General features: G+C 48.8%; 3 protein-coding genes across 4 annotated transcripts; 1 reads left to right on the top strand and 2 right to left on the bottom strand.

Moving 5' to 3' along the window:
- Positions 1-21: 21 nt before the first annotated feature.
- LOC108553858 (metabotropic glutamate receptor 6) lies at positions 22-3618 on the bottom strand. The gene is made up of 12 exons (XM_017908908.1): positions 3433-3618; positions 3206-3365; positions 3014-3150; positions 2795-2943; positions 2520-2716; positions 2152-2453; positions 1714-1930; positions 1531-1653; positions 1070-1396; positions 726-1008; positions 464-663; positions 22-389 (listed from the first exon to the last, which is right to left on the bottom strand). The coding sequence occupies exons 1-12, from the start codon at positions 3616-3618 to the stop codon at positions 22-24; spliced, it is 2649 nt and encodes an 882-aa protein (XP_017764397.1).
- A 545-nt stretch (positions 3619-4163) lies between these two features.
- LOC108553865 (sodium-coupled monocarboxylate transporter 2) lies at positions 4164-7410 on the top strand. Of its 2 annotated transcripts, XM_017908918.1 has the most exons (13): positions 4164-4527; positions 4617-4776; positions 4878-4943; positions 5040-5159; positions 5224-5378; positions 5469-5609; positions 5703-5811; positions 5906-6015; positions 6148-6331; positions 6450-6536; positions 6640-6821; positions 6914-7118; positions 7233-7410. In XM_017908918.1, the coding sequence occupies exons 1-13, from the start codon at positions 4322-4324 to the stop codon at positions 7281-7283; spliced, it is 1776 nt and encodes a 591-aa protein (XP_017764407.1). In that variant the 5' UTR covers positions 4164-4321; the 3' UTR covers positions 7284-7410. The 2 variants fall into 2 exon arrangements, with proteins under 2 accessions (XP_017764407.1, XP_017764409.1); XM_017908920.1 differs by lacking the exon at positions 4878-4943.
- A 251-nt stretch (positions 7411-7661) lies between these two features.
- Rcd-1 (Required for cell differentiation 1) lies at positions 7662-9601 on the bottom strand. The gene is made up of 3 exons (XM_017908924.1): positions 8916-9601; positions 8416-8810; positions 7662-8332 (listed from the first exon to the last, which is right to left on the bottom strand). The coding sequence occupies exons 1-3, from the start codon at positions 9249-9251 to the stop codon at positions 8131-8133; spliced, it is 933 nt and encodes a 310-aa protein (XP_017764413.1). The 5' UTR covers positions 9252-9601; the 3' UTR covers positions 7662-8130.
- Between the last annotated feature and the right edge of the window lie 2559 nt (positions 9602-12160).

Consider the following 12160-nt stretch of genomic DNA (forward strand, 5'->3'; position numbering starts at 1 on the left):
TGTTTTCTCTTTTCCAAACGATTATGCGCGTTCCCGACGACAAACGCGATCGCCGACCAACGACGGCGACACGGACACGGGATCCGGCGTGATCGGATAAGAGTAGCCGGTATGCCTGGCCATCACCAGTTGCCTCGTGTTTTTTTCCGGTTTCGCCAACACCACGTACACCTTGGGCAGAAATAGGCAGACGAGTTGCACCAGACCGTTCAACGACAGCGAGAGGGCCAACGTGATCACCCTGACCACGTTACTGTTCGAGGCCAGATAGAGAGGCACGAACGCCAGCCACAGCACGATCGTCGCGTAATTGGCGAACGCGATCCGTCGCGTCTCGTTGAATCCGTCCGGACACTTTCTCGTCTTGATCGCGTAGAACGTGGACGCGACTGCGAAACGATCCAGAAGGGGAACAAAAGGTTAGAACTCGTGATTGTCGTCGTCGTCGTCGCCGTCGACTCACCTGTTAACAAGAATGGATAGACTAAGCCGATCACGTAAGATCCGTCCTCGGAGCCACGACAAATTCTCGTATTCGCGTCTCTACTGGGATGCGAATGGACGACAGCCGGTGGTTGTTTGAACAGCCGAATCGCGTCGAACGCGATCTCGACCAGAACGAGGATCGACGCGATCGTCAGTTGGGACTTTGGACTGGTGAACCTGGAAAGACGGGAATGCGGTGCGTATACGACGCGATCGATGGTCGTCTGGAGAAATGTTACCGTCGCTTGCGAGGACTACGACCAGGGTCGTTGAATATCCGATGAATCCTGTTGATCTTGGTCGCTAGCGCGGCATAGCAGACGGTGTAGCAGAATCCGATACCGAATCGAACCATGGCGCAACTCTCGACGCTGGGTCTGGCCACTACGGCGAACGTCATGGAGAAGCAGCCGAACGCGCCGAGTAACAGCAGAAACGACAACTCTCGACCGGATGCTTTGATCATCGGGGTATGCCGATGGGTCCAAAACACCGCGCAGACGAACGTGACCAGAAGCATGCCTGAGAATAACGAATAGCGATCGAAAATGCGATCTTTTGGCGAAACTCGGCGAGATCGTACCGGACACGGCGACCGTCATCGCGACGATCGCCCAAGGATTCGAACGATCGACAAACTGCTCGGGAATAGGCTCGCAACTGGTCCCGTTTTTGCTCGGTAACGTTCCCAGTCCGCAATCCTCGCATCTCTGCTCGCCCATCACCTTGTACCGATAAAGGCCGCAACCCAGACATCTCCAGCAGCACGGATCCTCTTTGCTTCTCACCATGATCCGATTCGAATCGCACGGTCGAGAACACGACGAGGCGGGAAATTGGCCGATCGGTTCGCCTCGGAACCGCAAGTTGCCGCGATCCAGTCGTAGCTCCGGTCGTCCTTGCTCGTTCACTGATCCATGTCCAGGTACATGCGCACACACCATACGCGACCGCTGCTCATATCTCGCCACCGTGCAGACCACGCTCCGAGAGCAACAAAATCTCGGATTCGGAAGAAAATTTCTAACAGCGAGTTTCGCTTACGCGTGTAATTTCCGACCACCGCCCAATGGTACGAGCCGTTTCCCGTTCGTTGATAATTCAAGATCGAGTACCTCGGTGGTCCGTCGACCGAGTCCACGAATCCGAAACCGTTACCCGCTTCGTCTGAAATGGAAAAAGATGAAGACGACCGCGCCGACCACCACGATTATCTATTATATTTACCTTTGAACGACACCTCGGCCAAATATCGAACGAACGCGTCTTCGTCCAGGGGGAGCATCGCCTCGCAAAGTCCCGCGTTTCCTTGCCCGCAAAGGTCCCTCTGCATGTCGTGAAGGGCGTAAGCCACCGCGTACACCGCGTCCCGAACAAAGTGCAGGAATCTTCGCTGCTTGTATCCGTTGTTTCGTTCGATCTTCAACTTTGGATCCCGACAGCGAACGCGATACTGAAACCGATTCGATCCAATCCAATCGTCGCTCGTTCGATTCGAACCAACGGATTCTGTCGCGCGCTCACCTTGCCGGAAGAAGAACGGATCGTCGCTTCCTCGTAGTCCTCCTCCTCCTCCTCCTCCTCCTCCTCCTCCTCCTCCTCCTCCTCCTCCTCCTCCTCCTCCTCCTCCTCCTCCTCCTCCTCCTCCTCCTCCTCCTCCTCCTCCTCCTCCTCCTCCTCCTCGTCCACGCAATCGTGATAGATTCGCCAAAATTCTGGAAACCAAGGATCGCGACGCTCGTGCTCGAGCGTCAATCCCGTAAAATACTCGTCGAAGCCCGAGAGCGGCGCGTAGAGCGGTTGAACGGCCAGGGCACCCTCCAACACGGCCGTTTCTCCACTCTCTCCGTCGCGACGATCCGGCCACGAATCGCTGCCCAACCAGACGAATCGCGTGCCAACGCCTACGCGTCTCGCCGCTTCCAACACCCGTAAAGTCGTCGACTTTTCCGCGAACAGCACCACCACTGCGACATACGATACTCGGCGTTATTTCTCATACCGATATGTTACGCGTACCTTCGTATTCGTACCTCGGACGTCCGTCTTTTCGGCGATGGTGCGCACCACGCGGTCGTAGTCCTCCTCGGTGAAACGATCCTCGCTGATTCGATGCGGCGCGCTGAAACACACCGAGTACTCGCCGGCCAACGACGTCAGGGTCTCGTATCCGTGGTCCCCGTACTCGGTGTCCGTGTAAACCACCGACGCGTACGACCAATCGAATCGGCTGACGAGGTAAACGCGCGTCCATTGATCCCGGATCGAGTGGGAAACATGGTCGTGAGTCGCGACCACCTATACTCACCGAAGAATCTCGAGCATCGCTCTCGCCTGATTCACGTCGCTCGGTACCGTGCGAAAGAACCGCGGGAATCTCTCTTTGCTGCTGAGAAACGGCGACGTGGCCATGTACGAGATCTGCGGGACCGGGAACAGAGCCAGCACCGACGCCACCTGCGCGAAACCGCGTCTTTACGCGTTCGTTCGCGCCACCTATTGCACACGATTACGCGCGCATACGAACCTGAATGGTAACCGAACTGGATTGCGCACCGAGTACCGCGACCACGCGATCGAATCCTCCGTGGAAGAACTTGGGCATGCTTCGATCGTCGCACCGATATCCCTCGCCACCGAATCGGTTGCCGCGCGCTATGAAACCTGCGAACCGAATCATCGAACCGATCGACTTACGTCTCTAGACTTGTTCTCTTACCCTTTACGAAATAGAACGCTTGATCCAGAGCGTAAACCGGATTGTCGCAAGTGTCGAACGCCAACGCGCCCAGTCGTATTCCCGGCAGTATCGTCGGATTCTCGTTGATACGTTCGATCGTGTACAGCATCGCCTCCAACGGTTGAATCCCGTCCTCCTTCTGCGGCCAAACGCACCGTTCGCCACGATACGCGCGTATTCGCGCGTATACGCGCCTAAAGGCTTACCTGAATCTCCCCGCAACTTTTACCGCCGCTACCCTTTCGATGAATCGGAAAGAGACCGCCCAACAACAGATCGCCCGTCACGTTGGCGTAAGAAACACTGCGAACGGAGACTGCGAACAGGCTGCTGGTTACGATGCTCGCGATAATCGCGATAATCGCGATGGTGGCCGTGGTCGCGAGCGACATGTTGCCAAAGGCGTCGGCGACCGTCTGACCCGGACGAGAACGGGAAAAGCGGAAATCGATCGCATCGAGAGGAAAACACGAGCGACGATAGACGAGATAAGGTAAACGAATCGGCGGAGTAAACACACGAGGAGCGAGCGGAGAAAATAGAAGAAGAGGCAATTTGGTTAAATGCGGGTCAGTGGCGCGCGGCTAGGAGCGGCCGCGGCAGCCGCGCCGGCATCGTTTCTATGATCGCGACGCGTCGTCGAGGACGCAAGGACGTCCGGACGCGCGCGTGCAACGGGCACGGCCACGAACACGTACACCGCGCGACCATCGAAGAGAGAACGACCACGGGTCTATAGGCGAACCGGGTACGACCGCGCGAGGAGGAAGAGAAAGAGAAGCGGAGGCAGTTAACAACAGAGGTAACGGAAGAAGCGGAGCAGCGGGTACGATAACGATGGAATCTCCAATTATTCAATCGTCTCTCCGAGCCGGTCCGTTTAAGCGTCGCCAGCTCTGCTGCTCGTTGGTTCCCCGATTTAGAAACGAAACGCTTTTCGAACCAACTACCAGCGACAGTTCTCGCGACGCGCGTTCTTCTCTTCGGACCGCCCGTCGTTTCTCCGGTTTCCGAGTCTAGTGGTTGCCGTAATCGAGCGGCGAGAAAAGCCCAGAGACAGAGAGGCAACGGGGAACGACGCCTACGCGGACCACCATGGACGAAAGCGACCACGCTTCCACCTCGCAGAGGTCGTTCGGGGTAATCGATTGTGCCGTGTTCGCGGGAATGCTCGCTGTTTCGGCCATCATCGGTGTCTACCAAGCGTACAAGTCGCGGAAAAACGAGGACGCGGTTCGAGAATACCTGGTCGGCGGACAAAATATGTCCATCTTTCCCATAACCATGTCCTTGATAGCCAGGTAATCACCAACCACCCAACCAATCACCGCGATATCCCCCTTCCGATCTTTCTCTCGCGTCTCACGACATGACCTTCCTCTCGTTCCAGCTACATATCGGGAATCACGATTCTCGGTCTACCGGCCGAGATGTACGTCTACGGAACGCAGTTTTGGAGCGTAGTGATCGCCGATTCCTTCGTCTCGTTAACCATGGCCATCGTTTATTTACCCGTTTTTTACGATCTCGGTATCACTTCGTCTTACGAGGTAACGCGAACCACTTCTCTTCTCGTCGCGTTTATCCAATTATCGTTGGCTAAAATCGTTTTCTCGTTTGCGCGCGCTGCGCGCGTGTCGCGCGTTCGCAGTATCTCGACCTGAGGTTCAACGGTGCCGTTCGACTCATGGGATCCGCGATATTTCTCGTAAAGATGGTAAGTCGTCGTTTTCCCAACGACCACGATCCACGAAAAACCGAGCGAGCGAGCGAGTGAGAGAGAGGGAGAGAATGTTACAGCTACTCGTTACAGCTACTCTACATCCCGTTGGTCATATACGTTCCCGCGCTGGCGTTCAATCAAGTCACCGGGATAAACCTGCACGCGATCGCGATACTGGTCTGCGCCGTTTGCATATTCTATACTACTCTGGTGAGAACAACCACCACAGCCACGGAGTCGTTTCTCCGTACCACCGTTTTTCTTTATTTTCCAGGGTGGTTTGAAAGCCGTCGTTTGGACCGATGCTATTCAGACGATCGTCATGTTCGGCGGAGTGATGGTGATCGCTGTGATCGGGACGAATCGAGTCGGCGGATTCGAGCAAGTTTGGAAGAGAAATCGCGAGACCGACCGAATCGAATTCTTCGAGTAAGCCATTTCTTCTCCTTTCTTTATTTTTCTCCGCGGACCGTTTACCAATTGCCTGCCATTTTTATCTATTCTATCCTCCGTCGACAGCATGGACATAGATCCGACAACGCGGCACACCTTTTGGACCGTGGTCATCGGCAACTATTTGAACTGGTTGGCCAGCTGCTCGGTGAATCAAGCGATGGTGCAACGATGCTTGGCCATGTCCAGTTTAAAAAAGGCGAACATGTGAGTCGTCGCGACGTATCTCTTCTATCCTTCTCGCGAATCGAGATGCCATCGATGGTCGCACTCGCTCTCATCCGTCTTTCCCTTGCCCAGAACGATCGCGCTCATGGGGATCGGTATAATTACCATCGTGTCGCTCAGCTGTTACACCGGTATCGTCATCTTCGCGGCCTTCCACGACTGTGATCCGATCACGACCAAGGTATCCAAGGCATTTCGTTCGTCGCAACCACACCCCCACTCCCCTCTCTCTTACTCTTTTGTCCGTTCTGTACGAGTGGCTCGACGTCTTTCAGCAAATCAGAAAACCGGATCAACTGCTACCGTTTTACGTGATGGGGATAACCGAGTCGATCCCTGGACTGCCCGGATTATTCGTCGCGGGAGTGTTCAGCGCGGCGCTCAGGTATACGCGCGTAATTCCAACAAGTTTAAGCGATAAGGAGAGGATAAAAGCAAGTAAAAAAAAAAAAAGAAGAAAGGAAGCAAACGCGATCCTCTCCCTTTTTTCTTTCCTTTCCTTTTCTCTTTTTTTTAGCACCATGTCGACCGGCTTGAACTCCATGTCCGGCGTGATCTACGAGGACATGATAAAACCGTGGCTACGAGTACCCCTATCCGAAACAGCGACTAGCCGAATAATGAAAGCGACGGTGGTGTTGACGGGAACGATCTGCGTGACGCTCGTTTTCCTCGTCGAGAAACTCAGCGGACTGATACAGGTAGAGACGCCTTTTCGCCTAGAAGAGAAGACGGTAGACGCGTAATCGTCTCCCTCTCTCTCTCTCTCTTTCTCTCTCTCTCTCTCTCTCTCTCTCTCTCTCTGTGTACCCTTCTCAGGCTGCGAAAAGTTTATCGGGGATTACAGCGGGACCGTTACTCGGCATCTTCACGATGGGCATGTTCTTTCCGATCGCGAATTCCGCGGTAAGAAATCACGCATCGATACGCCCACCCTCCACGCGCGTTTAACGTCTTTCTTTCTTCTCTTTCCTCCCTCTGTCGCTCGCGACCTGATCGCGCAACGCAGGGAGCGCTGGTCGGCGGTCTGGTCAGTTTGAATCTGGTCGCCTGGATCTCGTTCGGCACTCAGGCAGCGATATCCAGCGGAAAGATCAATTTTCCCGTGAAACCGGTCTCCGTCGACGGATGTTCCGAGTCGCTCAGGAATCAAGCTACCAACCTTACGGTGATCGTCGAAACCGCGATCAAGTGAGATCTCCGTTCTCCGTTCCACCACTCAACCCCATCCATCCGACACGTCCAGCCGCCATTAATTCTCCTATTCTGCTTTGCGTTTTCAGAGAGCAACCCTTCTTCCTTTACAGAATGTCGTATCTTTGGTACACGTGGATCGGTTTCCTAACCGCCATTTTCGTCGGACTTATCGTCTCGTGGATCACAGGACCGAACAAACGCGGCCCCGGTGACGAGAAGCTGTACACGCCCGTGGTTCGTGGCTTCTTACGCCATTCGACAACCATCGCGAATCGCGAGCAGGAGCGGCAGGTACCATTTTTTTTTTGTCCCATTTCGGATACTACCTACCGGAAAACCATCCCTCCACGCGATCATTGCGCGACCCTCTTTTCTTCATACGCCCTTCTCTTTCTTACTTTCCAGGAAACCGTCACGGAACTCGAGAAAATGGACGCGAGCGTGACGAACGTCTAGCATCGCGTCGTCGAATCGCGTTTACGTCGTATTTCTAGGTTTCCCGATCTTCCCGCAGCCAAAAAGTTACCAAGAAACCATTTGCGATCCTAGTTGTCGAAGAAAGATGTAAAATAAACGAAAAGTAAACACGAAATTCGCATATACGTTGAGAGAGAGAGAGAGAGAGAGAGAGAGAGAGAGAGAGAGAGAGAGAGAGAGAGAGAGAGACAGTGCGTGCGCGAACGCGCGCGTGTATATAGACATTGCGTATAAGCACGTTATATATACGCGTAGACACGACATATACACATACATATACATATACATATACAGATATATTTCCTTTTATAATTTCAATTTACAACCTTTGTAAAAAAGGGAAAAGATACTGGGAAAGAGGGGCACAATGAGGAAAAAGAGAAGAGGAGAAAGAGAATAGGACTGGTTTCAGGAAACGTTTTACACGACGTGTACATTCGTTACAATCGTAGGCTATCGAGTCCGCTTCTCGGAGATTTTGACATTCCCCGTAAACTGCGAACGCTTCCTCCACGAACCGGGACGTTTAACGGTGTCTCTCCGTCGGATATTATGCGTCACCGCCACCGCCACCTCTACCGTCACCGCCACCGCCACCGCCATCGCCATCGCCATCGCTACGGTCATTACAGCCGCAGCCTCGATCCGCCGCGGGTAATAATGCTTCGAGATGCATCTTACGAGATCTCGTTTTTCCTATACATCCGATTTTATCGTCCGTTGGTTATCCCGCGCAAAGAGGATATTCGACGTTTCTCGGTTAGAAACTGCACGCTTGGCATTCTGTTTCCATGTTCCTTGGCGAACTTTGGAAAGCGAGCAAGGTTTAAGAAGCAAGGGGCGACATGCCGATAGTTCTAGGATCCTGTTGACCCGGTTGCGTCGGAGGCCCGGATTGAGGACCGGTTTCCAAATTTTTCAAAAGTTGATTTAACCAATGCTTGGTCGACGCATCCTCTTGCAGACACGTCGCGAACGTGTTATCCCTGAGCTGATCGGGTAAACACTGCCTAAGCGCCAGCAGAGCCCTATGGAAGATAAAAGAAAGAACAAAAATTCGTTAGTTTATTCGCCTGTTTTGCTCCTCATCGAGTATCGGTTTCTCGCTTACCTCGGATTGTCCGAAAGTCTCAGATAACATCTGACCACGTGTTTCAACAATCTGGCGGACGGATCTTTGGCCAACGACAACACCATTTTCCCCAAAATCATAGCCACGTGACTGAATCGATCGTACGTTTGACAAATGTACGAAAGACCGCTGTCGTCGAGCAATATTTTTTGCAGTATAAACGTAGCCACCGTCTTACTTAACTCGGATCCGCTTTCCATGATACGCAAACAAAGCGGAATGATCTCCGTGGTGAGCAAAAACGTAATCACCTCTTGCTCGTCGGTCTTTACCAATGCTCCTATCACGCCCAAACTCGTTAGTCGGAGATACTCGAACGGACGTGTCTTGCTGACCGTGTGCAAAAACGGATACAAGAACAGCGGCACGTGAGCCTGAAAAATTATACAAAGATGAAAGATACCATAACCTATCCACTCGCCAACTTACGTACGAATAAAGGTTAGAAAGCGTTAAAGGAATTAAATCCGGATATTTACCTGTAGAAAGGACGATCTAGTTTCCGGATGACTAGCGACGCATTGCAACAAAGCCAACGCGTTGCACACGCGGTTGCTCTGATACGCGGTCAGGGTAGCTGGATTAATGGCCGGGTAAATATTTATGATCTCTTGAAGCAACGACGCGATCGTTCCGAACGAATGCCAGAGCATCGGCGCTAGATCGGGCACCACCTCTCGTTTTTTGCTCAATTCTTGCAAAGCGTTTTCTCTCGCCTCGGGATTCGACAATTCGATTATCCAAGTGTAAACTTTTTCACGATCCACCGTCGACTGTAACGCCGCTGGACTTTGCTGCGAACTCATTTTCGTCATCGATGCCCGTGAAGAATGGTCGAAAGCTCTACGCCTCGACCGTTACTTTTGCTGGAAACGTACGAACACGGCAGTAGCCGTAAAAAGAGAAAAAACAAAACACTTGTGCCTCGAAATAACGATACGCGAAGATCACGCTTTGAGGTTAGGCCGATCGACCGTGTGCGATTTAATCAACCAGTACGATACAAAGGAGGAACGAAATTTGTAGCGACGCACGCACTTTCTCTTCGTGACATTCACGACACACGGCCGATGGAATAGGTTCGTTTGTCTCTTGAATAACGCGTAGATATTTCACTCTCACCAGACGTACACGACTCGTTTCGCTCGACACCGAAAAACGACACCTTCCGAACGAGAAAGAAACACTGATCATCCGAAGAAAACATGGAAATTGATTTGGACCGACGAAAGATACCGGTGTCGCCATCTATCCAGAACCACGGAAAACTAAACGGATACGCGGGAACGCTCCACTACTACACGTTTGCGATTACGCACTCATGCTCGTGTACGTATGCACGTGCTACGCGAGCGTAATTACAAGGAGAGTGCAAGTCCTTCGAGTCATCGCATCATTATCACATTTAGTTAAAACTTTGCAAGTTTGTAGATATCGTCATTCGGTTAAAGGATACATATCATTATAGCGGCAACTACTCGATAATTTTTTAGATATTTACGATTACAGTTTTATCATTACGCTCTTTATAGCCCTATTTTAACGAAATTTCACGCAGAGTCGTGGCGTAACGGCAATGTTCGAGAATTCGGACGCGCAAGTCCTGGGTTCGATTCCCGTGTTCTCTCTATAATTTTAGTATTTTTCTTTTTTTTTCAATCTATTTTTTATTTTGTATACATTCCTCGCATGAAATATACACGAAAACATTGTAAATAAACAAATGTAACTAAAATTTCTTAATAAAAAAATTTAATTTTTACGCTTTCTTCTGCTAGTATATATTTATTACAAAATCATAAGAATAGCATGCAAGAAAAACAGTATCCTATAACAAACATATTTAATACAGAAAGTCAACGAAAATATAAATAATCATTAGATACAGGAAATATAGAAGCTATCGCTCATGTAAGTATTAATTAGTAAATTAAACACTCTATAAGAATGATCCCTGTAATTCCAACTTTGCTGTGCACCTATAAATATTCATGAATTAATTAGAAAAACTTGGAAATTTATTAATTTTCTACTGCCGCGTAAATACAAATTTTACCGCTTGAGATCAGCGCCATCTATGATTTCGGCTCAAAAGGCAAGAAAGTAATAGGAATATAGAATAGGCGAGGAGGTCGTCGAAGAGCTGGTCACGTGACAGACAAGGACAGAGGGGGGATAGAAAAGGATAGAATGGCTCCGGCAGTGAAAAATTATTAATTACTCAATTTCTGTAATTAATTTATGAACTTTTATAATTTTATTGCAAAGCTGGAACTTCAGGCTGCATTCTTATATAATATTCGTAAAGAATTTAACTCTAAATTGTTAGTTATTAATTTTTGTTTTATGGCGTCCATGATTTCGTAACGACAACCATCACGATCTTCCGTGAAAGTATTTAATACTATACGAAACTAGAAGCAAAATGTGAGCAAAAGTTATATGAGAAGATTCGCAGGAACATTGTTTTCATAACGAGCGCATAAAGTTTCATAAATTAATTGCGTAAAGGATAGTAATTAATGAAAAACCAATGGCGTCCTCTACAATTTTCAACAACAATTCAAACACTCCGTAGAATAATAATTAATAATTAATTAATTGGGGACAAATTGCTATCGAAAAATATATCGGAAAGTTCTTAAAGGATCTGCCTTTACGATGCAGTTATAAAAGTTCATAAATTATTCACGGATATTCAGTAATCAGTGAATTTTCCATTGCCGATTCGATTTATTAAAATATATTCGGCGCACATAACCAGAGTTAGTAAACCGACATCAGAGCCATCTATGATTTTAGACTCGAAACTTGGGTTCCGCAACGAGAGCATAGACGGCTCTGATGTCAGTTTACTAACTCTGGTTATGTGATCCGAATATATTTTAATAAATGAAATCCGCAGTGGAAAATTCAATAAATTCCTCGATCTCTGTGATTAATTTATGAACTTTTATAATTGCATCGTAAAGCCAGATCCTTTAAGAACTTTCCAATATATTTTTCGATAGAAATTTGTCCCCAATTAATTAATTATTAATAATTGTTTCGCGCAGTGTTTGAATTGTTGTCGAAGGTTGTCGAAGACGCCATTGGTTCTTCATTAATTACTATCCTGTACGTGAATAATTTATGAAACTTTATGCACTCATTGGAAAGACAATGTTCTTGCGAATCTTCTCATATAACTTTCGATCACATTTTGCTTCTAGTTTCGTTGCGTATTAAATATTTTCACGGAAGATCGTGATGGTTGTCGTTACGAAATCATGGACGCCATAAAACAAAAATTAATAACTAACAATTTAGAGTTAAATTCTTTACGAATATTATATAAGAATGCAGCCTGAAGTTCCAGCTTTGCAATAAAATTATAAAAGTTCATAAATTAATTACAGAAATTGAGTAATTAATAATTTTTCACTGCCGGACCCATTCTATCCTTCTCTATCCCCTCTCTGTCCTTTGTCTGTCACGTGACCAGCTCTTCGACGACCTCCTCGCCTATTCTATATTCCTATCACTTTCTTGCTTTTTGAGCCGAAATCATAGATGGCGCTGATCTCAAGCGGTAAAATTTGTATTTATTCGGCAGTAGAAAATTAATAAATTTCCAAGTTTTTCTAATTAATTCATGAATATTTATAGGTGCACAGCAAAGTTGGAATTACAGGGATCATTCTTATAGAGTGTTTAATTTACTAATTAATACTTACATGAGCGA

The sequence above is a fragment of the Eufriesea mexicana genome, unplaced genomic scaffold (assembly GCF_001483705.2).
Source record: "Eufriesea mexicana isolate 0111107269 unplaced genomic scaffold, ASM148370v2 scaffold13881, whole genome shotgun sequence".
NCBI lineage: Eukaryota > Metazoa > Arthropoda > Insecta > Hymenoptera > Apidae > Eufriesea > Eufriesea mexicana.